This window comes from Fusarium solani (assembly GCF_023522795.1).
Source record: "Fusarium solani strain SB1 chromosome Unknown bctg00000002, whole genome shotgun sequence".
NCBI lineage: Eukaryota > Fungi > Ascomycota > Sordariomycetes > Hypocreales > Nectriaceae > Fusarium > Fusarium solani.
The window spans coordinates 2916282-2942665 of NW_027072155.1; the positions used below are offsets into that span (position 1 = coordinate 2916282).

A 26384-nucleotide genomic window follows, 5' to 3' on the forward strand; every position below is an offset into this window, starting at 1 on the left:
TAGACAGCTGACTGATGGAGATGCGAGTAAGCCCAGCAAGGCTCCTGCATCAAATGAGCCGCGCAGATTCATACGAGATGGACCGTAGACATATGCAAGCATTATGCTCTGCCGTCTCGGAGCACCCAGTGACGGCATGTATGATGCTCTACACCCCGCCCGCCCTTCCAATTGTGGATCTGCTCTGGAGCTCACGACAGCTCGGGCACGGCGCACGCGCACAAGGACAGTCCTTGCGTGGACTCGCCTCCTCCCGTCTCGTTGTCAAAGCCGATGTTGTGCAGCAAGTGAAACTCGAGGTGGATTTGCAGAAGGATTCAAGGCAAAAAGGGTGTGCAACAAGCAACATCGGCGAGCCGTCAACAGAGTTTCCCGTCTCCCAAACCGGGACGCAACGGACGGGAGCTACCGCAACCTTAGCCTAGCACGAACCCTACAGCCCTCCTCCTCCACTCGTTGGAGCTCCCAAGTTGGGCTGAACGTTCCTGAGTTGGCATTCGGGGACCGGGTCCAGGTGAAGACGGAGCGGAGCGGAGGGGCCCGCATTAGCTCTACGGCCCCGTCCATCTAAGGTTCCCCGTAAAGGGGCAGAAGGGGGGCATTTTGAGTTTTGGTTTGGGCAGTGAAAGAAAAAAGGGTATCAACTCGAGCAGAGAAAAAACAAACATATCGTGGTCATGGAGAAGGCTGCTTGGTGCCTCCGGGACGTGAACTGCATCCGCATCCTAGACTCCGGGGAAATGGCTTAGAATAGCACCCTGCAATTGGCCTATCCCAGCACCGGCCTGCAGGCATGTGCATCCCTCGAATGATGGGAGGGAGTTTGGTCGACTACAAAGGGCATAGGCGCCGGTAGACAGAAGAAAGCCACACAGTTGATTGCAGACGGCAAACATGGATGCCTCGACCTATGGGTTTCTGCATCTATCCTCCACCTCAAACGCAAACGTGGGAAAAAAGCGTCCAGGATGAAGAGGCGAGGCCTTGCTTGCTTGAAGATAGACAGAAAAAAAAAGAGGCCACGCTGGAGCAAACCGGAGAGCAATTAAACTGGCTCGTTCTTTTTTTCTGCCTACCCTTTCTTGCCAGCGAAGCAAGCACTTGCTGGGTTCTAGCGTGGTGCGGGTCAAGTTTGAAGGGTCCAGAGACATGGCCACTGATTGGGGGTACATATTCTTCTGCGAGATGAATCACTGCATCAAGGTACCATTCATCAAGCAACATGTGCCATCCTCCACCCTTCACCCCATCTCATCCAAGTCGACCCCTTGGCGAGATTACGCCAGGGCCAATGCGGTATCCTCGAGAGCGGGTCTCATTACAGCAGAGAGAAGCTCGCTCCTTGGAACAAGCTCAATGTGATCAACTGCCAGTGGCACTGGCACCGGAGGAGCACTGCTTGCTGGCCGGCTGCCAGCTGTTCCAGTGGCCAACTGTTCACTGTCTCTCTGTCTCTGCCTTGGCTCCCACCTGTCTTTCCCCCTGACATCTGGTCCAATTGTCAGTCCTGGAACCACTGGTGACCAAACAAAACAAGCCCGCGGCTGTCTAGCCTCGAACCAAGGCCGTGAGGTTCCATCCCGTCCACTGTCAAACGTCCCAACTGAGGTTGGTTGGAGCTCTCATCTCATCTCATCCCATCCCATCCCATCCCATCCCTCGACTCGACGACGGACCCTACGTCTTCATTTCTCCCTCTCCACGTCAACTTTTTATTCTTCCACTCTTCCTTCCTCCTCGCCTCTCCTCCTGCCGCTCCGATCGACTCTGCCAACTTTGGAGAACACACCCGACTGATGTGTCCGGCCGCATCGTCCCTCCGCCCAACTCATATTCTGGCCGCTCCTTTTTTCTTCATGAAGCCGTTTCCTTTCTCTTAGACACCTTTTTTTTCTCGGTCGCCTCGCGCAGTACCTGTCCACCCCCTGGAGGTTCATTCCCACTTGGGTACCCCCCCGGAATTTTCCACGCAGTGCTCAACAGTAAACCCGCCATTCCGTCCGCCCCCTTTAAGTCGGGGAACGCGTCGCGTACCTTTTTTTTTCTCCAACAGGTTCCCGAAGGTTACAGATACCTACGGCTACGCATAACCTGCGTCCCCTCCTCCCTCAGGTCTTGGACGAGAATAGGATATTCGACCCAAGCGACGGACCTTGGAGAGACAGGACGTAATTTCTTCTTGCGAGACTCAGCTGCAGACGGCACGTCCTTGTCTGCACTGATCTCCCTGGGTGAGTGGTGGCCCCAAGACCCTTTCATTGCTGGCCTCTGGAGCTTGTATGATCTGTTCGCCTGGCAGAGCACACATTCATCTCCAGACGCCACAGCATTACTGACTGCTGACCCGTTCCACCAATAAACAGGTCGTCGTAAAGACGTCGCCATCAACGTCGTCGGTTGCTCCTCCTGGTGCACCCGCACAGGACGGTCACGGAGCCTCACCCTCTCGATCCCGCCCTGCTTCCCCGGCCTCTCCCGCCCTCTCGACCGCTTCAACCGTTGACGGCGAAGAGGACATCGAGTTATCACCCGTCCTCCCTCCGCTCCCGGCTCCTCGTCTCCCGGACAGGGCTTTGCAGCTGCTGAGGACGCCACCGCCCGGTGCTTTAGAGGACGGTCAATTTGGCACTGCCAGCTGGGGCTCCCCTTATCCTCAGTCGGACAGCAACCTCCGCCGTCAGAGTTTCAGCAGCGACGCTTCGGACGACTCACCAATCCATCACTTGGACATCGAGACCCCTTTTCTCCGTCCAGTCCCCGAACTTTCGCGATCGCAGTCGGATCAGAACTCGCCTTTGAGCGCCGCCGCTGCCGTTCTTGCGAACCGAGTCCGCCGACAGACCCGTGGGCTTACCGAGGATTGGATCCGCACCCATACTACCGACGACCACAACGACGAGAGTCGCCATTGGTTTAGTGACGGAAGTGAAAGCGAGCACTCTTCATTGAGCGGCTCCGACCACGGTTGGCAGGAAGAAGGTGAATTCCGCACCCCCCGAGCTCCCCAGCGGACCACCAACCTTACAACCACCACCACGTCTCGACAAGGATCCCGGCACCAACCCCGTGCCCGATCCAGCATCGAGACCCTCAGACCAGGGGATTCCCTCAGTCCCAACAACACGGGACAGAACAGCAGTATGGCGACCTCCGAAGCCGCGCCGGCAACCCACGACGCGGCGAGCGACAGGTCTCAGGCCGCCTCCCCACCGGAAGTACCTGTCGCAGATAGCCCTAAGAAGCGCATCCCCAGTGTCAATGGCATCATGGAGCCCAAGCTTCCCGCGACCCCAATCAAGGGCAGCCAGAAGCCTCTTCCCAAGGAGCCTGCCATGACGCCTCGCATAAAGAAGAAGGTGCCTTGGAGAGGCAAGAACATCATGGTCCTCATCCCGCAAGATCAGGAGCGAGGCCAACCAGGCCACGCGCCCATGCCACTTCGACAGGATGAGATCAAGAGGATGTTTGCATCATGGCAAGAGCTCGGATACGATATTTCGGGCTTCGACCTGGAGGTTGATGGCTACCAAGCAGAGGGAACCGCGGACTCTCAGACTCGGGATTCTTGGCCCAATTTTGACGAGGTGGCCAAGGAGCGAGAGGAGCGAACCTTCAAGGTCACACTTCCTGACCTGAACGCTTGGAAGAACTACATGGATGAGCTGCAGGAGGCCAAGTTGAGGGCACTTGGCGTATTCTCTGGTGACGACGATCCTGAGCCTCCCTCAATTTCTCCTGCGGCAACTGATCTCAGCCGACAACCCTCAGCTCAATATCCGCCACTCCCATTCTCCCCCCTCTCCCGACTTCTTCTGCCTCAAGCAATCATGGTCTTCCTGCATTCCAGCATGGTCAGTTTTTGCCTGGACGACCATCAACTCAGAGCCCTGGTATCAGCCATGGCGCATCTCCGCTCTCCTTCTCTGCATTGCCCGGCAAATTCAACCCTCGACAGTCTATTTCTCTGCCGGCTAGCAGCTCGCCTTTCGGGTTCCAGCAGCAATCACCGCAGGCCTGGAACCAGGCAGGTATCCTTCAAGGCCTGAGCCGTCATGATTCGCCTTCACTTATGAACCTGAACGGCATCATGTCGCCTCAGTCACCATTTGGACCTGAGAGCCCTGGCATCCCCATGCATCAGCGCCACCAGTCCCTGCAGTATCCCATGCTGCCCCACCAGCAGTACTCGTTCCTTCAGCCCGCTAGGGCATCCCCTCGCTTGCAGGAAGTTCGAGAAGATGAGGAGGAGCCTGTTGTTGAGAGCCCCGCGAGGACGCCTGAGCCTCCTGCGCAGCAGAACCCCGACACACTGCAAGCTGAGATTGACGACGCCGAGTACCATCTTGAGGAGCAGCTCCGCAACGAGCTGGAGCACGAGGACTACAACCCTCAACCTCAGAACGACGAGCCTGCACCTCTACCGGATCCTTTCGTTCCTGCTCATGATCGACAAGCCTCGAATCACTTCCCAGTTCCAGAGCGGTTTGCCAATGAGCCTTCCAAGCCTCTGGTCCTGCACCATCCCAGGCCCCACAGCCGTGGTCATTCACTTTCTCAGGGATACTTCCGTGATCACAATGAGAACAATGTCACTGCTGATGAGAGCAATCTGACCAAGTTCAGTAGTCTCAATGAGATCCCAGAAACTCATAAGGGCGATGAAGTCTTTGAGATTGAGACAAACCCCAGCAATCTGGGCACACCTGTTCAGGACTTTGATTTCCCCTCTGGCTTTGGCCACCAGAAGAACTTCTCAACCGCCAGCAATCCCTGGAACGATGCTGGTTCAGTTGCCAGTGGTGGCAACGCAGCTAGACGCTCCAGCCACGCCAGCAAGCCATCGCTGTCTAAGCTTAATGTGCAGGCACCCGAGTTCAAGTTCAACCCCACGAGCAGCTTCACACCCGGGCAGTTCAACTTCAATGCTAGCAGCTTTAAGCCAACCAGTGAAAGCTTCCAGCCTGGCAGCAGCAGCTTCAAGCCCACTAGTGAGAGCTTCCAGCCTGGTGCCAACAGCTTCCAGCCCACTGCGAATAGCTTCCAACCTACAGCCAGCAGTTTCCAGCCGGGTGCAAGCAGTTTCCAGCCTACGGCTAGCAGCTTCCAGCCCACTGCGAGCACTTTCCAGCCTGGTAACTTTGAGGCAGCCAGCTTCCAGCCTTCTGTTTTCCAGGCCAACACGAGCGTGTTCAGCTCTCCCCCGGCCAAACCGCCTACTCATGTGACGCCTGCCAAGATCCACGCGACCGCCCCGTCATTCTCCCCTGGCCAGAGTGCTTTCAGCTTTTCAGCTTCGGGTCCCAAGTTCAATCCCGACGCGCCTACCTTCACGCCTCACTCTGATTCGTTCACTAGCCCTGTCGCGTCCGGCAGTGAGAGCAAGGGTCACCGTGGAAGCATCTTCGGAAGCATTGATCTCAGATCTAGCGCCTTGCAACAGTCTATCAAGTCCAAGGCCATTCCGATCATCAGACCATCCAGCACCTCGTCTGCGAGGTCGCACGACGGTGATGAGACACAGGAGGATGCAGATGGACGACCTCTCGTGGATGAAAACAGAGTCAAGCGCGCGCGTAGCTCTGCGCCCGGTGGCGACGATGTGCCGCTCTTTGCTGAGCAACCAAAGGAGCCTGAGCTTCCCTTGCATGAATCTGAAGCATCTGGCAAGGATGAGGCCTTCGGAGAGGACCGCCGTGTGGAGACTGAGCAAACTCTGCCTGCAGATACATCCATGTCCTCCATCGTCACTTCTGACCCCATTGATACCAAGGCCACAACCGCGGCTCCCTCGGCGGCGCCATCTGAAGACTCACCTGCCGACCAAAGCATCAACCGCTGGAAGCCGTTTGAGTTTGAATCCAACGTGGACATTCAGAGCTTCAACGACGCGCGACCATACGGTGAAGACAACTTTAAGCACGGTCACAAGAAGACTCTTTCTGCTACAGCCCAGCCATTCACTCCCGGTGCGGCTTCTTATGGGGACGCCACCCAGACGGAACAAGAAGAAGAATCCGACGCGTCTCCCGTGGGCAGCCCAATTCCGGCCCGCGCCCCCTGTTGGTCTCGCTGGTTCTCGATACAGCTCTACCCAGTCTCAACCTAGGACTGTTTCTAAGGGACTCAGTGCTTCTCGCTTTGCTGATCCTGCACCCAAGCCCAAGGGCCTGGCTGCCTCCCGGTTTGCCAGGAGCCCTACGCCAGATGAGAAGCCCCTGCCTCCTGTACCTGTCGAGGACGGCGTGCTGGAATCAGTTGAGCACGACGCTGAGTTTGAGCCTGAACTTTCTGCTACTATTACGAACCCTGCTGGTGGTGACGGTACTGAGCCTACCTTTGAAGAGATTGACGCTGTCATGGACCAGTTCTTTGATGATCCTACGATGGGCGTTAACAAGCACGAGCCTTCCAAGTGGCAGCATGGCAGTCCTACCCGCAACCTCTCGATCGCGGCTGTTGCCAACTCATCACCTTACCGACTGGAGCCTGTCAACCACTACGCTAGGGACGAGGCCAGCCTCACTCCTCGCGAGTACCACGCTCTTCCCGAGCCCTCTGCTCAGCCTATGCTGAGCACTGAGCTTGAGGATCCTTTCATTGACCCACCTGAGCCTTTGGTCACCCCTGATAACGCCGACGCTGTCGATGGTGAAAGCTTGCCAGCTAGTGACTGGGAAGCTGCTTTCACCGAGGATGAGCACGAGAAGCTCGAAAACCGGGCTCAGTTCTTCGATGGCCGTGTCAACGAAGTGGTTGGTAACCTTCTGGCATCTCGCCTCGAGCCTCTGGAGAAGACCTTGTTCTCTATTCAGCAAGTTCTCGCCACCAGGGCTCGACGAACTCCTTCGTCTCGTCGTGATATGCGCAGCGTTTCTGCTGAGCTGCAGCAGAGCGATGCCGACGATGAGGATGAGGAGCCCATTCCTCGCCGCTCTATGAGCCCCCGAAGGGATCGCCGCATGGATCAGATTCGCGCGGCTGTGCTCGAGGGTCTCGCTGCCCACCAGCGCAACCAACCCTCACTCTCCCCAGCCCCCGCTCTGGCTCCTGCCCCTGCACCAACAGCTGTTGAGGTCCCTCCTGCGGCTATTCTGGAGGCCCTCGAAGAGATGAAGAAGCAAATCAGCAACAGCATGAAGGGCAACGATGACCTGAAGAAGATTGTTGAGGAAGTGGTTGAGCGTCGTGTGCCTGCCGGCCCCAAGCCTGAAGAAGTGCAAGATGCCAAGACTGAAGAGTTGCAGGCCAAGATCACAGAGATCGAGCAGCGCCTCTACTTTGAGCAGACCAAGGTCGAGAACGAGGTTGCTGAGCGAAGAATGGCCGAGGACTTGGCTGCTGAGCTTATGCGCAAGCTTCAAGCTGCTGAGACTCGTGTTGAGGTTGAGATTATTAACCGCAGCGTCTTCGATCAGCGCGTGGCTGACCTTGAGGAGAGATTGCGCGCGGCCGAGGAGCTCAGCGAGCAGTCGGTCATCGTGCGCCGTGCCGCCGAGGACAAGCTTACCGAAGCCAGGGTCCAGCACGAGACTGCCGCTGAGGAAGTTGTCCGACTCCGCGAGATCATTGAACAGCGAGACCACAAGCTCCGCTCTGTGGAGCAGGCCAACAGCAAGACTGCTATGCGGATTGCTCTCCTGGAGGCTGCCCAGAACAACGCGGCTCAGGCTCAGACTGAAGCTATCAGCAGGTGCAAGGTTATGGAAGCTGAGTTGAAGGATGTCCGCCAAGACAACCACCACTGGCGTGCCGAGGCTGAGCGTTATGACGAATCTGCCCGACAGAAGGGTGCCGAGTTGACTCGTGCCCTCGAGGAGAACCAGCATATGCACAAGTCTCTCACCACCCTCACCACCCAACTTGAGGAGAACGAACGCATGCGTGAGTCCTGGCGAGGCAAGTTCATTTCACTTCAGGAGGATATGGGCCGAGCCGCTCGCGAGATCGCCGAGGAGAATGCCCGACGCATCAAGAAGGACCAGGCTATGCTCGCTCGACAGGAGGTGTTGGATGCTCGTCTCCAAGCTGAGGCTAAGACCCGAGAGCGCTTGGAGGTTGAGATGGAGCGTCTTCAGTCCAACGAACGTGCCGGTATGCGGGCCACCAACGAGTGCGCTCGCCTTGAGGGCCTGATTGGCGAGCTCAAGACCGAGAACCACAAGCTTGAGCAGAAGGCTGCCCGATACCAGCGTGAGTTTGAGGAGGCACGTGAGTCTGGCGCCAGCGAGGTCAAGAGAACTCGCATGGCCCTCCAGACCGAGATCGACTCTGCCAACAACCAAGTCAACTTCATCCGCGAGGAACTTGAGGAGCAGAACTCGAAGCTTCGCGCGGAGCTTGACCACGTTCGACTCGAAGCCGATACCGCCAAGGCCCAGAGCGAGATGCTTCTTGAAGAGGCTGAGAACAGCAAGACAATCGAGCTTGACGAGTTGCGTGCCAAGCACCAGAATGAGTTGGAGGATCTCCAGACCCGATATGAGCGACGCGTCAACAATGCCCAGGAGGATGCCCACAAGACCGAACAACACCTCTTGGAGCGTCTCAGCCTGTCAGCCTCCAAGACTGAGCACCTTCAAGATCGCATCCTCCACCTCGAGGACAAGCTTGAGATTGCCAAGCAGGCGGCTGCTGCCGCTGCCCAGGCTGCCAAGTCTGCTGGTGCTGATGTGACTGTCGCTGCTCCTCAGGTCAAGCATGCTTCACGAAACCTCGACCCCCCTGAGAAGATCTCGCCGCAGGCCCTTCGAGAATCCATCATGGTTCTCCAGGAGCAACTGCAGGCCCGTGAGCAGCGAATCGAGGAGCTCGAGCACTCTCTGTCCAAGGCGGATCCTGATGCCGCAAGCAAGATCACCAAGCGTGATGATGAGATTAGCTGGCTTCGTGAGCTTCTTGCCGTCAGGCACGAGAACTTGCAGGACATCATCGCGGCACTTCAGAGTGACCGCTTCGATCGCGATGCAGTGAAGGATGCCGCCATCAGACTCAAGGCGAACCTCCAGATGGAGGAGCAGGAACGGGAGAGAGCCATGAACGGTGGCTCTGCGATCAACCTACCCAACATTGCCCAGACTATTCAGAATGCCACTCCTCGTGTTGCCCAAACGATCGGCCCTATCGCTGCCGCTTGGGGCAACTGGCGCAAGGGTAACCGCAGCTCTCCATCTCTGAGCAGCTTCTCCAATGTTCTGAACTCTCCCGTCGCTGGACGAAACGCCACTCCTTCGAGGAGTAACTCGAATGCGCAGAACAGCCTGCTGGGCGGTCTTATGACGCCCCCAGCTTCTGGACTGCGCCAAACACCCCCTGTGGACAACAGACCACAGCCCACCGCCTTCGCTAGCACTGGACGTCGCTTCCCAAGCGGCGGACAGGGACGATCGCGAGGAATTTCAAATACCTCGCATCGATCAGAGCGAGTAACCACGCCGCCTCCCAGGGAACCAGAGGAGGAGCCCATGACTCCCCCGATGATGCGGACGAGCGGCTACGACTCGGATGCGCAACCTGGAGACTTTGATGATAATGACTTCTTCGAAGAGGACTAAGCGGACGTGTACGGTTCTTTCTTGGGCGGCAAGAGGCGGGAGGGACTGTTCTGTTATATGATTTTTAACTTTTTTCTTTGTTTCCTTTGTTACAAGCAAGATCAATACTGCATCGAAAAACGGCCGATACATGCATATTCGCGCTCCCTTATTCCACCTTACTTATTACACTAGTTTCACCCAAGACTGCGAACCTAGAAAGATACCCCCTTTGGATTGATGTTTATGCCACACAGATTGGGATTTTCTTTTCTTCTTTTTTCAACCTTTTCTTTCTTCTTTTACTTTGTCATTCATTTGTCATGTTTCGAAACGAGGCTTCAGCTTCAGTTTATGAGAGAGAAAGGAAATGGGATTCACTAAAAAAGGGGCCATGGATTGGCTGGCGGAAGAGGGAAAACCATCAACAAAAGGACGAAAAACACCAAAAAAAAGATGAATGTCTGAAAATCAACAGTTGTTTTTGATCTTTTCATTATCCTCTCTCTCCTTGTTATGGTCTCGCCTGCATAGCGGTGTGGTGTATATATCTACTTTCCCTACCTAACCTACTTATATCGATAGGTCGTGGGATGGGCATGATGACTTTGCTAGTTGTACATAATCATAATTTACACTCACAGAGAGCAACAATTGATTGACATGCTTTGCTTTCAAGGACGAGAGTTTTGCTTGATGTTTTGTGAGAGACTGCTAGTATAATATCAAGAGTAACCAATTCATATCGTGAGAACGTCCTTGTCTTGCCGTATTCCTTCTCGTACTGCTGCTGCTTCATGGTATCCATCAATCAATCACTCATGCCTCCCTTAAACCCAAAACTCGCATTAATTATTACTTAGGAGCTTCTCAACCGCCCACTTGACGGAAAAGTTGCGGAGGTCAGAATAGTGCTGGCCGACACCGACAAATAGCACAGGCACGTTTGTCGCGTGGACGAGACTGACGAGCGTGCCGACCATGTCGCCGACTGTGTCACACTTTGAGATGATGAAGCCGTCGAGGGATCGGACGGCGCCGAAAGCAGCGTTGAAGTTGCGGGCTTGAGCGACAGAGTCGGTACCGACAAGGGCCTGTTGGGAGTCAGTTGATATTCAGCCATGAAAAGGGGTTATGAGAGTGACGCACCTCGCCAACCATGAGAATCTTGTCTGGCTGGGCAAACTTGGCAAACTTCTCCAGCGACGACATGAGACGCTGGTCATTGTGTCTTCGGCCAGCCGTATCAATAAGAACCACGTCGAAGCCCTCCTGCGCGGCGTGGGCGACAGCGTCCTTGGCCACGGTGGCTGCATCCTTGCCGTAGCCCTTCTGGTACAGCTCGACGCGGCCACCCTCACGAGCCGTCAGCTCCTTAAGGTTGCGAACATGGACGGCGAGCTGCTCAACAGCACCAGAACGGAAGGTGTCGCCGGCGGCGATGAGGACCTTGTACTTGTTCTGAAGGAGGAAGAAGCAGATCTTGGAGAGGTTGGTGGACTTGCCTACGCCGTTGACGCCCACAATGGACATGACGTAGGGGCGCGCTTTGCGCATAGAGGTGACCGAGGGCGCCGTGATGGCGTCAATCTCACGAAGGAGATCGAGGGAGGAGGTCGGCGTGAGCATCTTGGTAAGCGACGCCTCCATGGCGGCCTGAATCCTGGTGTTGATGCTCTCAAAGCTACCGGTCTTGACACCGAGCAGTTCCTTCTCAACTCCCTCACATAGCCGCACAGCGGCCTCTCGCGCAACGTTCTTCTTGAGGAGATGCTCCTCCATCCCCTTCATAGCGGCGTCAAGATCCGCCTTGGTCAAGGTCTTGCCTCCTACGACGTTGCGGAAGAGACCGCTGATGGCATTGACGCCAGACCCAAAGAGGCCAGCCTTGGGTTGCGACTTTGCGTCTGCGGCCTTCTCTGCCTCAGACGCAAGGATCTCATGCACCTCATCTCCCAGATCCTTGAGCACAAACTTGCCCTTTGACCTTGAACCCCAGGTATTGGAATCGATCTCGTCGATAGCGGTCGATCGACCCGTCGCCTCAGCCTCGGACTCGCTAGTGGCGTGCGCCTTGGCCGAGTAGTCGAGCTGCACATCATCGTCCTCATCCGCGAAGCCGTCGGCATCCCACTTGCGCCCCTTCTTGGGCGCCTTCTTCTTCTTGGGCGCTTCGTCGCCGGAAGAGACGGGAGCAGAAGACTGGTTCTTGGCCTTGCGCGCGCGGCGCGACATCTTGAGGGGGCCTTTGGCCACGAGGAGGTGGTTGCTGGGCGTAGTTGGTCGCGAGCCATTGGGCGTCAAGGCGGGGGTCGACTCGCGGGATGTAGGTTCATTGGTGGTGTTGAGGGTGCGACCTCTATAAGTCAAGCCCGGCGCGACGGGAGGTTCGTCGCCTAGGTTCCCCGAGATGGTTTTTTCCTCAAGAGGAAGTGTGCCGACCGTCACAGAGGGTACACCCTTGGCGGTGGTCTGGTCCAGCTCTTGGAGTTGTTGGTCGAAATATTCATCAAAGGCATGGCACTCGACGAGGGTAGTGTGAGGCTTGGTGAGCTGTTCGCCGTAGAGCTTGACAAAAATGGTCCTGATGTTGTCAACGAGCTTGTCGACCCATGACAGGTGGAGGAGGGATCGGTAGACGGCCTAGGGGTGAGGTGGGTATGTCAGCGCCGAAGATCGGGGGAGAAGCCATCATGACAAGTATGACCCACGACAAAAATGACGCCCAATTCCTTGACCAATGTCCACTTGAGCGTGTGCTGGTCGCTTCTGTAAGCCGGGTTGTTGGCGGCAGATCTGGAGTCGCTCAATGCGACGGCGCCGCTCTTCTCCTCAATAAAGGTATCGGCGATGAAGTTGTTAATGATGGACGGGTTGATGGGCGTATAGGTGCGCGACCAGACGACGACACCCGAGGTGGTCAAGATCTCGAACGAGTCTAACATCCTGTCTCTCTCTGAGCGCTCACGAGCAAGATGATGCTTCTGGGCGAAAAGAAGAGGGAGGGAAAGGAGGATGTTGGTGGGACGATCAAGGCGAGAAGTTGGAGGTGGCTAATTAGTTCCTGGATGGGACAGGCAGGTCAACTCGACTCGACCAGCCGGACACGCCGCAGCGGACTCAGGGTTCCCCAAGATCTAGAGCCCTATCGATAAGATAAGCGCAAATTGAACTGTTCTGTCACGTGTCCTTTCGTCAGGGGGCGGGGGTTATGGAGTGTCAAGGTTGTGGTGTGGCGGTGGCTCATGCATCCCGTTTACTGTGAGGCTGTGCTGAGTAGCCATGATGACCCGCGCCCGCGCCCAATGAGAAGCAACCGACCACATTTCCTGAATAAACACCAGCTTGCAGCTTCGCCGTCATCACCATCGACCTCGACCTGTTAAACAACCCTGCACATTTTCCAACGACTCGCCCTGAGATCCTCCTAACACGCTGCATTATTATACGATCACGCTCTCTCCAGCTCCTCTCCCGCCATGCAGCGAGCGACGTACGCGCAGTCGCCCCCCCTTCACCATCCAGTTCCTCAGCATGTGTCAACCGTGCCCCAACTAAGATCGCCGCCTCCTCCCCGGGCTCTGCGCAATCGCACGGCTACGGGGGCAGCGGGGCGACTCCCTACCAGCAGCAGGGAGGTACCAGCGGGAATGTCTTTGGCGCCTACGGAAACTTTATGAACGATCCCACGGCGCAGGTGGCGGCGCAATTCGGCCAGACGGCCTTCAAGCATGGACAAGAGTACATGGAGCAGAACGTGAGTGTGGTGGATTTGTTACGGTATTGTCAAGTGCTGACATTTTGCTAGTTTGGCCGATACGTCAACGTCTCTGCGCTTAAGCACTACTTCAACGTCTCCAACTCGTACGTCGTCAACAAGCTCTTCCTCGTCGTCTTCCCCCTGGAGGCACAAGCCTTGGTCGCGCAAGCAAGCCGTCGGGCAGAATGGGCAAGAGGGCTGGTACCTCGCCCCGCGAGACGACATCAACAGCCCCGACATGTACATCCCAGGTGTGTAGGACCCTTGTTTTGGCGGATTGAGCGGGAAGCTGATTGGGAACAGTCATGGCAATCGTCACATATATCCTCCTCTCGACCCTGATCGCCGGTCTCGGTGGCAAGTTCCAGCCTGAGCTCCTTGGAAAGACGGCCACGATCGGCCTCGTTGTTGTCATTGTCGAGATTGTCGCCCTCAAGTTGGGATGCTACCTCCTGAGCATCTCTAGTCAGTCGCAGCTGTTGGATCTGATCGCATACTCGGGTTACAAGTTTGTGGGCATCATTGTTACCATTGTTGTTGCCGAGATCCTCAACGGCGGCAAGGGAACTGGCGGCTGGATTGGCTGGGGAGTGTTTCTGTACACCTTCCTGGCCAACTCGCTCTTCTTGGTGAGTTTTGATTGTCTGATGAGTTCTGAACAGGCACTGATGCTTCTTAGATGCGATCACTCAAGTACGTGCTCCTCCCGAGACGTCGGGCGGCAACAACGGACCGATGCAGACCGACTCTCGAGCAAAGCGCAACCAGCGGACGCAGTTCCTCTTCTTCTACTCGTACATTGTGCAGTTCTTCTTCATGTGGGTTCTGACCAGGGTGAAAAAGAACTGAGGACGAGGATAAAGACAATGGCTTGACTTGACTTGATAAAAAGATGTTTTCATCAAAGGGGGACTCTTTTTCGGCGTCGATGGGGGTTTAGACTGCGCTGCGGAAATCGGAGGGGGGAAACACAAAGGGAATAACTATGGAGAGGATGGAATGGTAATGACACTGGAGCGAGATGTACGATGAAAACTTGTTTTGCATAATGAAGAATCAAAAGACGCATGAACCTCGACAAGGTTGCCGCTTGGTGATGTCAAGGCTGTAGAGGTGGACGACAGGAATTTGATTGCATTGAGATCTCCGATCCTAGGTTCGGACAGGGAGTTAGCGCTGTGAGAGTCCCAGTCAAAATGTACCACGTCGCCTTGCTTGTGAATATTTACGAATTTGAGCATTGCCATGAATTGTTCCAAGTGAAGCTGCTGGACTGCATTGAGAGTGCCCAAAAGAGCCAATGTTAGGTGCTGAGATGGCCCCTGTGTCCTGCAAACTGACTCGGGTCTTGGCACGCACGACTAGCGGCCCATCAACTCAACGCAACTCAGACACGTCTATCTATCCATCAAGCTCACTCACCTAAACTCTTGACCTACATCATTTCCTAGAATATCTCTCCTAGAACACGCTTTATGTTCTATTCTCTCCATAAATCTTTATCCATAAGAAAGCAACAAATACCCCAGCCATGTCACTCTCATCACCCATGCTCACGGCCGCCCTCCAGAATGCCACGCTGGGCGCCTTTGCAAACGTGTTGGCTCAGCTCATCACGGCCTACAGAACAGAGGTGAGAATGAGGACTCACGGAGCTCAAACAGATGCTCTTCTTGGCTTTTCATCTGAGAAAATTCAACTGACTAGTTTATATAGTCCGATGTCGCGATAGACTGGATCCCGTCTTTCAGTTCCTGCTCTTCAACCTCATTTGCACACCGCCCAACTTTATGTGGTGAGTTGTCCTTCACTCGCCCCAGCACTCACGAATCTCCCTACATGTTTACTCCCACAACTATGCTTTTATCTCACACCTTCTAGGCAAGACTTTCTCGAGACGACATTCCCCGCACACCCCAAACCAAAGTCCTCCAAGGAAAAAAACACCAAGCCCAAGCTCTCAGTCCGCAACACGGCCATCAAGTTCCTCCTGGACCAGACAGTCGGCGCCGCCCTCAACACGCTCCTCTTCAGCACCTACGTCCACTCCTTCCGCCTAGCTCTTCACCCCGTCCCCGTCATCACTAGCATCCCCAAGACCGTAGTCTTCTTGACCTCGCCTGGAGCCCTGAACTTCTCCCGCGTCGACTGGCCTACCGTGTGGGCTGCTGCGCAGGACGAGTTTGTCCCATTTGTCGTTGCTGGCTGGAAGCTCTGGCCTGCTGTGAGTCTCGTCAACTTTGCCGCTATCAAGACGGTTGAGGGGCGAAACCTGGTGGGTGCTCTTGCTGGTGTTGCTTGGGGAGTCTATGTGAGCTTGGTTTCAGCTCAATGAATGGAATTGCACGAGTCTTATCTCAGACTATGCAACAACTAAAATTTTGAGAGAGAATCAAAAGAACAGGCTGGGATATGGGGTCGTGTATGGTAGAACGGTAGAGTTGTCAGCATAGCTGGCCATCCATCGATGTCAGACATTGACTACGAGGTTAACATAGACTAGGGAAATGACAGCTTCGAGTCTAGAAAACATGTATTTGAATTGAGCTTACGCTAGCCTATGGGCAAGGTCAAGACATAAACCAAGACTAAAGCAGGTCGCTTGATAGTTGCATCTTTCAAAACCCGTTATTCCTACCACCCCCCGTAGCTTATGCGGTTACCTGGGAGCCGCCTCACCTAACTGGCTTTCATGACTGCATATGCCCTGCAAAATTCTGTCGGAAAAGGCTACTACACTCTTTCAGTGCAAAATGCGCTGGCCGTCATCCGTCTCCCTCATGACTGATAGTGTTGCGCCGAAGTACCGTTCTGGAGACGGCGATACACTTCACCGCCGGGGCTTAAAACCAAAGGAAGGCTGCCACGCCCATGGTGATGTATTATGGTCCCAGTGTCGCTCAAGTCACTTGAAACTGAATGTTGGTCTCTCTTTATCCCATTCATCTCGCCACGCCTTCCGATTGATGATGCTGCTCTGGACGGGGGCTCTTCAACCCATTTTGCATCTGGTGCGATGGCAGGAATGCCATAACGGTCGAAAAAGTAATTGGCAACTTTGTACCAGTGAATTAGCCAAGGTTTCCTCGCCGAGAGGGTTGTTTTCGTAACTGTTGGGCGCAACATCTCGCAGGCGAAGTTGTAAATGATGGCGAGAACCTATCTGACAGCCTTGGGAAGATCTTCTATGGCCTGGACAGTACAGGACCACTCGCGAGCTGCCTTGAAGACGGGGTCGCCATTCTCAATATCATCTAGTGCCTTGAACACCCCAAGGGCTTCGATGTCTCTGTGGCATGGTTGGAAAGCTTTGACCCCTTGGAAGGTGAGAAAGTGAAAGAGACGCATGCTGGGGATGTGAGGATCAGGGATGAGGTCGTCCGATATGAATCGATAGGTAGTGTCGTCAACGGGGATTTCGGTTTGGTACTGCCGAGGAGGAAATGCTTCAGGCACTAACAAGGGCACCAAATCCTCCAATCTCGTGTCATTGATCGAGGTACTTTGATCCTCCACCAAGCCAGCCTCTCTGGCTAGTTTCCTGATTTCTGTCTCTGCAACTCCACGTCGGACTGCTCCATATATTAGAGTGGTCTGTATGTCAAGGGATGGAACCCATTGCGCTGAAGCAATATAACGCAAAGAGACAACAGCACATGAGCCACACGGGGGCTGAACCGTATGGTGAGAGAACCAGATGGCATGGTGGCATTCGTGGATTGGACAGTGGTACATTGTCGTGCCGATAGGTGAGAGAGAGTCGTGGTTGTGAAGGGGTCCTCCGCCGAATGAGTTGGCCCAGAAGCACCAGCCTGCACACGCCATGACAAGAGAAGTAACAAGGGGGGCACAGCTGGAGTAAGAAATGGCGAAAATAAGGAGGGTAAGGCGATGCGATAGAATTCACTTCGATAAAGATGGTTAGCGAATGAAGGCTGTAGTGACGGCGATAGAACGAATGCTGTTGAGTCGAGGAAAAGAGATGGAGCCCATAGAAGCCCGTCAGCCAGGTTATCGGGACGGGCAGGCGCCTGCTCCAGGTTGGCGAGCCGTCACCTGGAATCTGGAAGCTATCGTGGGATTGCGCTTTCCTTTCTTGGGGTCAAGTGGAAGTAGTTGTCGCTATTGTAGAAGAAACCATGATGCGCCAAAGAGAGGCGAAGCAACATCTTGGCTTGTGGCTGCTGCTTCTCATGATCGATTGGAAGCTCACATGCTCGCTTCTTGCCCCCACGGAGAAAGACCTAACTTTCTCTCCATTTTGTCTCTGAGTGAGGCTTGGGAGAAGCTTCGCGATGGATCTCGGAGGCGCCAGCCCTTGCACTAACAAGCACGATTGACGGCCACTTGGGCGGGTAAGATCTGAGCTTGTTCCCCGGCTGGAATTCCAGGATCACTAAACCTTGGGATTCAAGTGCTCGTTGGTACTGTCTGCAATTGTCATTCCTCTGGAGATTATTGGCACCTGAAGTGTCTTCTCACCTATCGGGAGGAGAAACAAGGGGTACGGAGCTAACAGTGTCCCAACATCAAATCTGATTTTTTTCAGCTCAGCCATTAGCACCAGATATTGAGGCACTTGGCAACCCCTTCAAGCTTTTTCCTTATGCAGTATCAGGCTAGGAACTGGGGTCGGAACGGTCCCGAGGGCTCGGGAGATGTGCAAGCCCCAGAAACCCTCCGTCCAGCTGGGTCTTGAAGGGGGCGGCTCATGGGACTAGTGCTGTGGGAATGGTGCCATTTGCGGTGGCTGGGCTGGCTGAACACAACACCCCGTGGCACAGTTCAATACGTAGGCCGTGTTGTGTGACGCTGCGTAAACGCTGACAGATCGGGGGCTTTATCGGAATTCCACAGTAGTTCGTCTGACGGTATGGGGACGGGTGCCCTAGCCTGTCTCTGTCTCACAGTCTGCCCAGTGGTCATGACTCTCAACCCGCCTCGGCTGCTTCGGATTGGTGGATGCTGTTCCGAGCAAGAATACAGCATCTGGTTGGCAGGAGACGACTTGGGCCGCTTAGTTCGGCAGGGCCATATTGTGTGCTGTGCTGTCTTTTCCTGCTGCATCTCGTAGCGTACCAGAGACATCATGACTGGTGAATGGTTGGTGTAAGCTGCATATTGCCCATCGATTGTCGCGCGCTAGCTTGATTCTCAAGAGGAGACAAGGCGTTCTTCTTTGCTCTCCCGACGAATCAAGCATTGCACCTAGGCGATTGTCTTTGCTGCCATCACCTCGCAAAGTGTGGCTTCTCACAAGACAGAGCCGTTCGGCTAATGCCCTCTGTCACCCGTGGTGCTACTGTACCACCAACAGCCTCGATGTCAGACGCCTTCATCCAACCTGTCCTTCCAGTCTGCAGATCGTGGACGAAAACGGACCCGGCAACACTTGACAATGACCTCGTTCACTACCCGGAGTGAAACCTTCTCGGATTGTGCCGTCGAATAGGCATGGATGACAACGGTGAGCCTCCTCTCACCATCAACGTTCCGCTGCCGTCTTCCATCTGCGACATGTTCCATCACCTCCGCCTCTGGCATATCCGGAAGCCACTGAGAAGAGGGGCCTCTCCCTTGGTCAATCTCCAAACCCACGTTGCCGGCCGAGGAGCCTGCCGTTGATCCCACATTGCAGGATTCCCACCGAGTCATGTTGGCGTTGACGGTGAGACGTTCTGACTTTCGGCTCGTGGTCATCATTGACACCAGCCAGTGACCGAGGAGAAGGGCCGAGGATCATCTCCTGAGCGTTACGACAACGGCGGTGGGAGACGGGGACCATTCAGGGGACAGAGCCTAGTTTTTTCCATCCTCCTTCTCGTTTTGACCGAAGCGTTTCCGATGATAAAATGGCCTCGGCCGGGACAAACTGTCCGCTGGTGTCGCCATCTCCCAACATCGCGCCTACATCACTCTAAACCGCCGCGGACCACCTTAGCGCGCATGATAGCCAGATTTCCCTCGAGATGAGCCCGAGTGTCTGGTAGGCGGATGGAGCCCGTAGTTCATGCTGGAGTAACCCTTGAATTGAAATCCGACGCCGGAAGGGAGCTGAAGCGCCTCAGACAGTGAGTGGAGTGAGTTGAGTGGGCTGGTGTGATTGATGAGAACTGAAGTGTTAGTGGAGAGATAGGCAAGCACGCAAGTCTGGGCAGAGAGAAGAGAAGAGCACCAGAGGGCATGAGATAGAATGGAACGGAGAGAGCCGTGCCTCCACACACATGTTCTCTTTGAATGTCTCTCTTGGACTCACTGTGAGCCCTGTGCAATATGTGGGTTGCGTGCATTTTCCCGCGCCGAAACAGAGCCAAACAGAGGCCTGAAAAGGAGCCAAAAGCAAGCCAAAATAGAGCCAAGGCAAGCCAACGTCGCCAGCCAAGGAGTAGCCCGCCCGCGATGGAGCAAACCACTAAAACGCCCGTGCCTTTTTGGTGAGAAGCCGCTAAATCTTGACCCATTCAATCTCCATTCAGGGCCATCCGTCCACTCAGGCTGAGGGAATGAGGGCGAGGGGCTCTCCACCTACGCACCTTGGCTCGCATTACGTCCCTGCCTGCCATTCCCAGCTCCTACCGCTCAGGTTCCAAGTTCTTAACGGGAGGCACAGCCTTAACCACCAAGAATCGAATACCTACCTAGGTACTAGGCTGCCCAACCCATCTCTTACACCGACGACTACACCTCGCAGCAGGCATTACACGCGCTCGATCTACGACCGACAGAGGGCGACGCACTATCTCGCATCTTTTGGCTAATCTCGATTTTTCTTCATTCTTGGTCTCCACTGTCGCTGGTCGTGTGCGACTTCGATCAAAACCCAACTCTCGCATCCCGATCTCGACGCCTTCACCTTTGAGCCCTCCCCTCTGGTTCGCGCATAGAATGACGATACATACCACGATACATAGTTTGCTTCGCTCTCGATATTAGGGCGCATTGTCGTCCGCTCCCCAAACACCGCCGGGCGCACTCCGCCTCCCGCCAGCCCGGCTCCCACTTCGACTTCTCACTCGCCCACCCGTCGCTGGCGCAACGACCTCCCCGATGCCGCCCCAGGCCCTTCAATGCCTTGGTCTTATCGACCTTGTCTGTTCCGACCCTCGACCAACCTTTGTTGTCTCTCTTCCTGAGCAACAGCCCTCCGATGGCTACTCCTCGCCTCCCGATATCGTGTACCGAAATCCATCATTAAAGGCCAGCCTTTCCCTCGACCAGTCCATTATCTCTATTCCAAAAGATGTCTCCCATTCCCCTTTCTGGAATTGGGTCACAAGCCCTCCACCCATTCGGGGCGATAACTCGGCGCCTACGGCGACAAATACCCAACATTCCCTCCCGTACTTGGGCGTTTACTGGACGCGCAGCATCGTGTTGGGCCAATGGGTAGTTATGAGTGGCAATGACACGCCTCCTTCGTCAGAACCTCCGCGCAAAGTCAGAATCGAAGGAACGGATGGTGATGTTCCTAGGAAATACCCTCAAAATTCGGTGCTGGACAGTACCAGTCTGCCATCCCGAAAAAAGTCGGAGAGCAAAACCCCTCTATTATACCGCGCCGAGTCCAACCCGGGTCTTATGGTTCCTGTATCCGACTCGGAGGAAGAGCCTTTTCTGGATGTTGTTCAAAGCGTGGATTGGGAGTCAACATCACTTGGTCCCATGGCCGACTGGCCGGTGCAGTTACAACAGACCTTCAACCAGCTTGTTTCAGATTCGCGCCCGATTGCGCTTTACTGGGGACCCGACTATATCACCATCTACAATGAGGCATTCTCAAGATATTGCGGCGCTCGACACCCTGCCCGCCTGGGGCGCCCTGCTACCGAGTCTTGGCCTCACTTGAAGGACCGCCTTGACGCAATGATGGCATCCCCGCTCAAGAATTATTCCAAGGTCGAAGATGAATCTAGATTCTTCATTGAGCAAGCGGACGGTTCGTTTGAAGAGACTCATGCTAGATTTTCCATGGTTCCTATTCTCTCTGACAAGCAATGTCTGGGCGTTCAGCATTCTCTATTGGAAAACACCTCTAGGCGATTATGGGAACGGAGAATGAAAATGCTAATCGATCTTGGCGAGGCCTTGATCGCTTCACGAGACGTCAAATCATATTGGTCTAGGACTATTGAGGAGCTGGAGCACTGGAGTCCAAATTACGACGTCCCGTTAGCATTCATCTACTCAGTGGAGGATGACAATCATAACGGCTCTACAGCATCGAAATACGACTGCTCCAAAGTTTGCCGCCTTGAGGGCTCGCTTGGTGTGCCCGAGAATCATGCCATTGCCCCTTCAGTCCTCAGTCTGCGGAATTCAGACGAAGGCCTGGCTCCTATATTGCGACGATCACTGGACTCACGCCATCACCTACTTCTTCAAACCAAGGATGACACGCTACCCAAGCAACTTCTTGACGGACTCGCCTGGCGGGGCTTTGGTGATCCTTGCCAAGCGGCCATCCTGCTACCGATTCGACCAACCAAGGAGGAGACCGTCATGGGCATTCTGTTCCTAGGCCTGAACCCACGACGTCCGTACGACAACGATTACCGCCAATTCATCTCGTTACTGGGTCAGAAGCTAACAAGTTCGCTTGCTTCGACGGTCCTGCTCGAGGAGGAAGCACGGCGACGGCGCAATGTTACCGAACAGGCTGCCTATGATAACGCCATGCTTAAACAACGACTTGAATATCAAACTGAGCAGGCGGAGAGGTCCATCCAAACCTTCACCGCCGTGGCAGACTTCATTCCTGTTGGAATGTGCTTTGTCGACACTGAGGGCAACATCCCCTTTGCCAATGATGCCTTCCATCGCATCACTGGCTATCCGAAAGGACCGATCGCCCAGGGTGCTCTCCTCGAGTCAGTCCTTGAAGAGGACAAGCCAAAGTTCATTCAGGCATACAAAGACGTCCAGAAGCTGGATACCGTGACATTCGAGTACCGCATCACACGGAGCCGAGATGGTCTGGGCCCTCAGAGCTTCAGATCTCCGCCAGGACCTCTGGTTATGGTCGACGATCAGGTTGTACGCCACATTCTGGCCTCCACGAAAGCCGAGCGAGCTCCAGATGGAAGCGTGATCCGAATCCTGACCTGCCTGACCGATGTGACAGTGCAGAAAGATACAACGGAGGAGGCAGTCCGGCGAGCACAGGAGGCAGAGAATTTGAAACGGCTTGCCGAATTTGCGACGGTCGGAATGTACGATGTCAGCATGGATGGACGACTACTGAGCGCCAACAACCTATTCTGGGAACTGACAGGCCTGGAGAAAGTCGACCTTACCAAGGTCGACGTGGAGCCCTGGCCTTCGTGTGTGGTGGAAGAGGACCTGCCTATCCTTGAAGTGACGCTCAAAAAGCTGGCAGAGTCTGGCCGTACTGAGACTGCCGAGTTCCGCCTTCGGACTCCGTGGATCACTGAAGACAGCAGTGGCAACACGTCGATGGCTTCTCGATGGGTTCTTGCAACCTTTATGCCGGTGAAGAGCTCTGACGGTGTCATCCAATCCTTTACCGGCTGTCTCAGCGATGTTTCGATGCAAAAGTGGCAGCTAGAGCAAGAAAAGCTGCGCAAGGAAGAGGCAATCGAGTCGAAGCGACAGCAGGAGAATTTTATTGATATGACCTCACACGAGATGCGAAACCCGCTGAGCGCCATTCTGCACTGCACAGACGCTATTATTGCTTCTCTCGCCAGGGTCCAAGACATCAGCGACAATCCAACTCCCCTCACGCCAACACGAGCCGGTGTTGATGGTGACGCAAGGAGCTCAGTTGCTGAAAGATCAGATGAAGAAAAACGACTCTTGGAGGACAGCATCGAGAACGCCGAGACGATTGTGACATGCGCTCAGCACCAAAAGCGCATTGTTGACGACATTCTCACCATGTCTAAGCTTGACTCGAAGCTCTTGGCCGTTACGCCCTGTACGGTAGACCCAATTCAGATCGTCAATGATGCGCTCAAGATGTTTGAAGTTGAGGCTCGCCGTGTGGACATTGAGCTCACGTCATATGTCGACAAGTCATACACAGACCTTGGATACGACTACCTTGACCTTGACCCGTCTCGCGTCAAGCAGGTTCTGATCAACCTTCTCACGAACGCATTAAAGTTCACTAAGACGGGCAAGACGAGGAACGTGACTATCGGCGTCAAGGGCTCGTTGACTGCTCCAGGCGAAGAGATGACAGCGGTGCAGTTCATTCCGCGGTTCTGTGATATTTCGGAGGAATATGACCAACCCGCTCTCAGAGGCCGGACTCATCCCGTATACCTCCTGTTCGAGGTCAAGGATACCGGCCAGGGCCTGACGGCGGAAGAGATGGGCAATCTGTTCAACAAGTTTGTCCAAGCCAGTGCCAAAACACATACCAAGTACGGCGGCTCTGGGCTGGGCCTGTTCATCTCCCGCCGATTGACGGAGTTGCAAAATGGAGCAATTGGAGTGCTGAGTCAGTCCGGCGTGGGGTCAACGTTTGCCTTCTACATTGAAACATACGTCCCCAGCGAAGAATCGAGAAACGAAGCCCTGGCTGCAGCGGCTGCTGCTAAACTAATAGCAAGCACCGATGGCTCAGAGAGCGCGGAAAGCAAGCGACCTTGCCGTGACATTCGACTGCAGCGACATCAGAACCCGGGGGGCAACGTGCGGCTTGATGGGATCCTGGTGGTGGAGGACAATCTCATCAACCAGCAAATCACGCGGCGTGGTTTGACAGATCGGGGCTACACGGTAGACGTGGCAAACCATGGGATCGAGGCGCTGGACAAACTGAGACGACGCCAAGGAGTGGCACCGAGACTCAGTCTAAGCATCGGCGGCGGTGGCAACATGTCAGGGAGGAGTAGTGCAAATCCACTGCCGATTGCCATCAACCTGGTCCTGATGGACATAGAAATGCCGATCCAGGACGGGCTGACGTGCACGCGCAAGATTCGAGAACTCGAGGCCAGCGGAGAAGTCTTTTGCGCGTCAGGAGGGCGAATCCCGATCATTGCGGTGACGGCCAATGCACGACCCGAGCAGGTGATGGAGGCAAAGGAAGCTGGGTGCGATGACGTGTTAGTGAAGCCATACAGGATCCCAGAGCTCATTGAGAAGATGCAGGTGGTGGTACGGCGCATGGGAGGACTCAGTCCGAATTCTCCTGTGAGGTGATACAGGATAGAGATGGGCTGGAAAACAGTTACAGCCCTGATAGAGAGAGGAGAGGTCAGGGGCAAGATTTGGGGCGACGATGCAACGACATTCAAGTTATACGGACGAGAGGTTTTCTAGGCAGCTCTTTTCAGTGGTGACAAAAGGGGCCGGGTCGACAATACAACCAAGGGCAAAGCGTTGGATCAACCCTTTCGGTTTTTTTTTTTTTGGCATAGTCTGGAGTTATGGCGCGCGAGTTTGAGCACAGGGCGATCGGGCTTCTGGGCAACATTGGGAGCGATTGTTTTATGGTATTATATGGCCTCTATAACTAGGCACGGAAAAGTGACATTGCCGATACAGCCCCGAGATAGGATTGGGGTAGAAGAATCCGAAGACATTTGTACAATTGAGGTTGTTGATACGATGTGAAGTTATCAAGTGGGATGGCCGGTCCCCCACCGGGCCGGCTGGGGCCGGAAACCGGCAGTTAAGACGGGAGCTCGGGACAAGAATTGAAGGGATTGGAGCAGCACAAATGGGGGTTGTAGATACAAGGGACAATGTAGCGAATAATTGGAAATATTATAACATGTTTAACAGTCATTATCAAGTCAGTATGAGGTGTAGATAGTGAAGTTGTTATTGAATGGAGACAGCGAATGGTGACATCACTTGCTGCGATTGGCCGGGAAGTTGCGTTGTTGCTTCCTGCCCCTCCTGTCCTCGGCTTCCCCCCGCATAACTTCCAGGGAAAGCTCCCACCGTGCAATCCCTCCATCTTCATCAACGGCTCCTTTTTCTATCAATCGCAGAGTAAGTCGTGACTTTTCCTTGCATAGCGCCATCTCGGTCTTATTTCACCGAGATGGCGCCATCTCTGGCCGAACTCTAGCTAACAGCTTCCCGCTACACAGCTAGCTACCCCGCCATCGCGACTCGAGCTTCAGCGTTGCCCATCATGTCGACTATGCCCGCGTCCCACGGCCACAATGAGGCCTGCTGCAACATCCCCCCGTCGTGTCCTCGGGATACGAGGCCAAGGGAACCTACAAGGAGATTGGCGGCTACAAGACTTGTATGGCTACCCTTATGAGGCAGAAATGGAGAAATAGCTAACATGGAGTGCTTGACAAGACGTCACCGGTCCTCTTGACGCCAAGAAGGCCATCGTAGTCATCTACGACATCTTTGGATACTTTGACCAGACCCTGCAGGGCGCCGACATTCTCGCCTTCAGCGACGCCCACAACAAGTACAAGGTCTTTATCCCTGACTGGTTCCAGGGCAAGCCCTGCCCCATTGAGTGGTAAGTTCTGCTGTTGATGCTTCAACGGTAGAAGAGGATTTGCTAAGTACTTTGATATAATACCAGGTACCCTCCGAACACGGACGAGAAGAAGAAGAACCTCGGCGAGTTCTTTGGAACTTACCCTCCTCCCAAGATCGCTGGCCTGGTGCCCGACTACGTCAAGGCTGTCCTGGAGCAGGACTCTTCCATCTCCAAGACCGGTATTCTCGGTGTATGTTGTTTCTACTCTTGAAATTCTTTCATCTTCTGACACTGGATAGTACTGCTGGGGCGGCAAGGTTGTGGCCCTCACCACAAAGGCCGACACCAACCCCTTCTCCGTGGCTGCCTCGATCCACCCTGCCATGGTTGACGCCGCTGATGCCGAGGGTATCAAGACCCCCACCATCCTGCTGGCATCGAAGGAGGAGCCCGATGAGGAGGTCAAGAAGTTTGAGAACGCCCTGGCTGGACCTAAGCACGTCGAGACCTTCAAGGACCAGATCCACGGCTGGATGGCTGCTCGCGCCGATCTCAGCAACGACCGGGTCAAGGAGGAGTACGAGCGAGGCTACAAGACAGTCCTCAAGTTCTTTGGCGAGAACTTTTAAGTAATGTGAATGTATCTAGCCAAGTATGAGATATGAAA

General features: G+C 54.7%; 5 protein-coding genes across 5 annotated transcripts; 3 read left to right on the forward strand and 2 right to left on the reverse strand.

The window, feature by feature from the left end:
- Positions 1-1222: 1222 nt before the first annotated feature.
- On the forward strand, positions 1223-9551 carry MRS44_004855 (uncharacterized protein; the record flags this gene model as incomplete). The annotated part of the gene is made up of 5 exons (XM_065622361.1): positions 1223-1296; positions 1374-1608; positions 2364-3851; positions 3956-6072; positions 6128-9551. The coding sequence occupies 5 exons, from the start codon at positions 1223-1225 to the stop codon at positions 9549-9551; spliced, it is 7338 nt and encodes a 2445-aa protein (XP_065478433.1).
- Positions 9552-10378: 827 nt separating this feature from the next.
- Positions 10379-12475, reverse strand: MRS44_004856 (uncharacterized protein; the record flags this gene model as incomplete). Its single annotated transcript, XM_046270627.2, has 3 exons — positions 10379-10624; positions 10680-12173; positions 12242-12475. 3 exons carry the CDS (start codon positions 12473-12475, stop codon positions 10379-10381), a joined length of 1974 nt encoding a protein of 657 aa, XP_046135994.1.
- A 30-nt stretch (positions 12476-12505) lies between these two features.
- MRS44_004857 (uncharacterized protein) lies at positions 12506-15625 on the forward strand (the record flags this gene model as incomplete). Its single annotated transcript, XM_065622362.1, has 9 exons — positions 12506-12579; positions 12882-13287; positions 13339-13394; positions 13438-13541; positions 13594-13932; positions 13970-14108; positions 14820-14923; positions 15007-15085; positions 15172-15625. 9 exons carry the CDS (start codon positions 12506-12508, stop codon positions 15623-15625), a joined length of 1755 nt encoding a protein of 584 aa, XP_065478434.1.
- An 824-nt stretch (positions 15626-16449) lies between these two features.
- MRS44_004858 (uncharacterized protein) lies at positions 16450-17115 on the reverse strand (the record flags this gene model as incomplete). Its single annotated transcript, XM_065622363.1, has 1 exon — positions 16450-17115. The coding sequence occupies one exon, from the start codon at positions 17113-17115 to the stop codon at positions 16450-16452; it is 666 nt and encodes a 221-aa protein (XP_065478435.1).
- A 3222-nt stretch (positions 17116-20337) lies between these two features.
- Positions 20338-26346, forward strand: MRS44_004859 (uncharacterized protein; the record flags this gene model as incomplete). The annotated part of the gene is made up of 5 exons (XM_065622364.1): positions 20338-24417; positions 25104-25260; positions 25582-25753; positions 25820-25967; positions 26017-26346. The coding sequence occupies 5 exons, from the start codon at positions 20338-20340 to the stop codon at positions 26344-26346; spliced, it is 4887 nt and encodes a 1628-aa protein (XP_065478436.1).
- Positions 26347-26384: the final 38 nt, after the last annotated feature.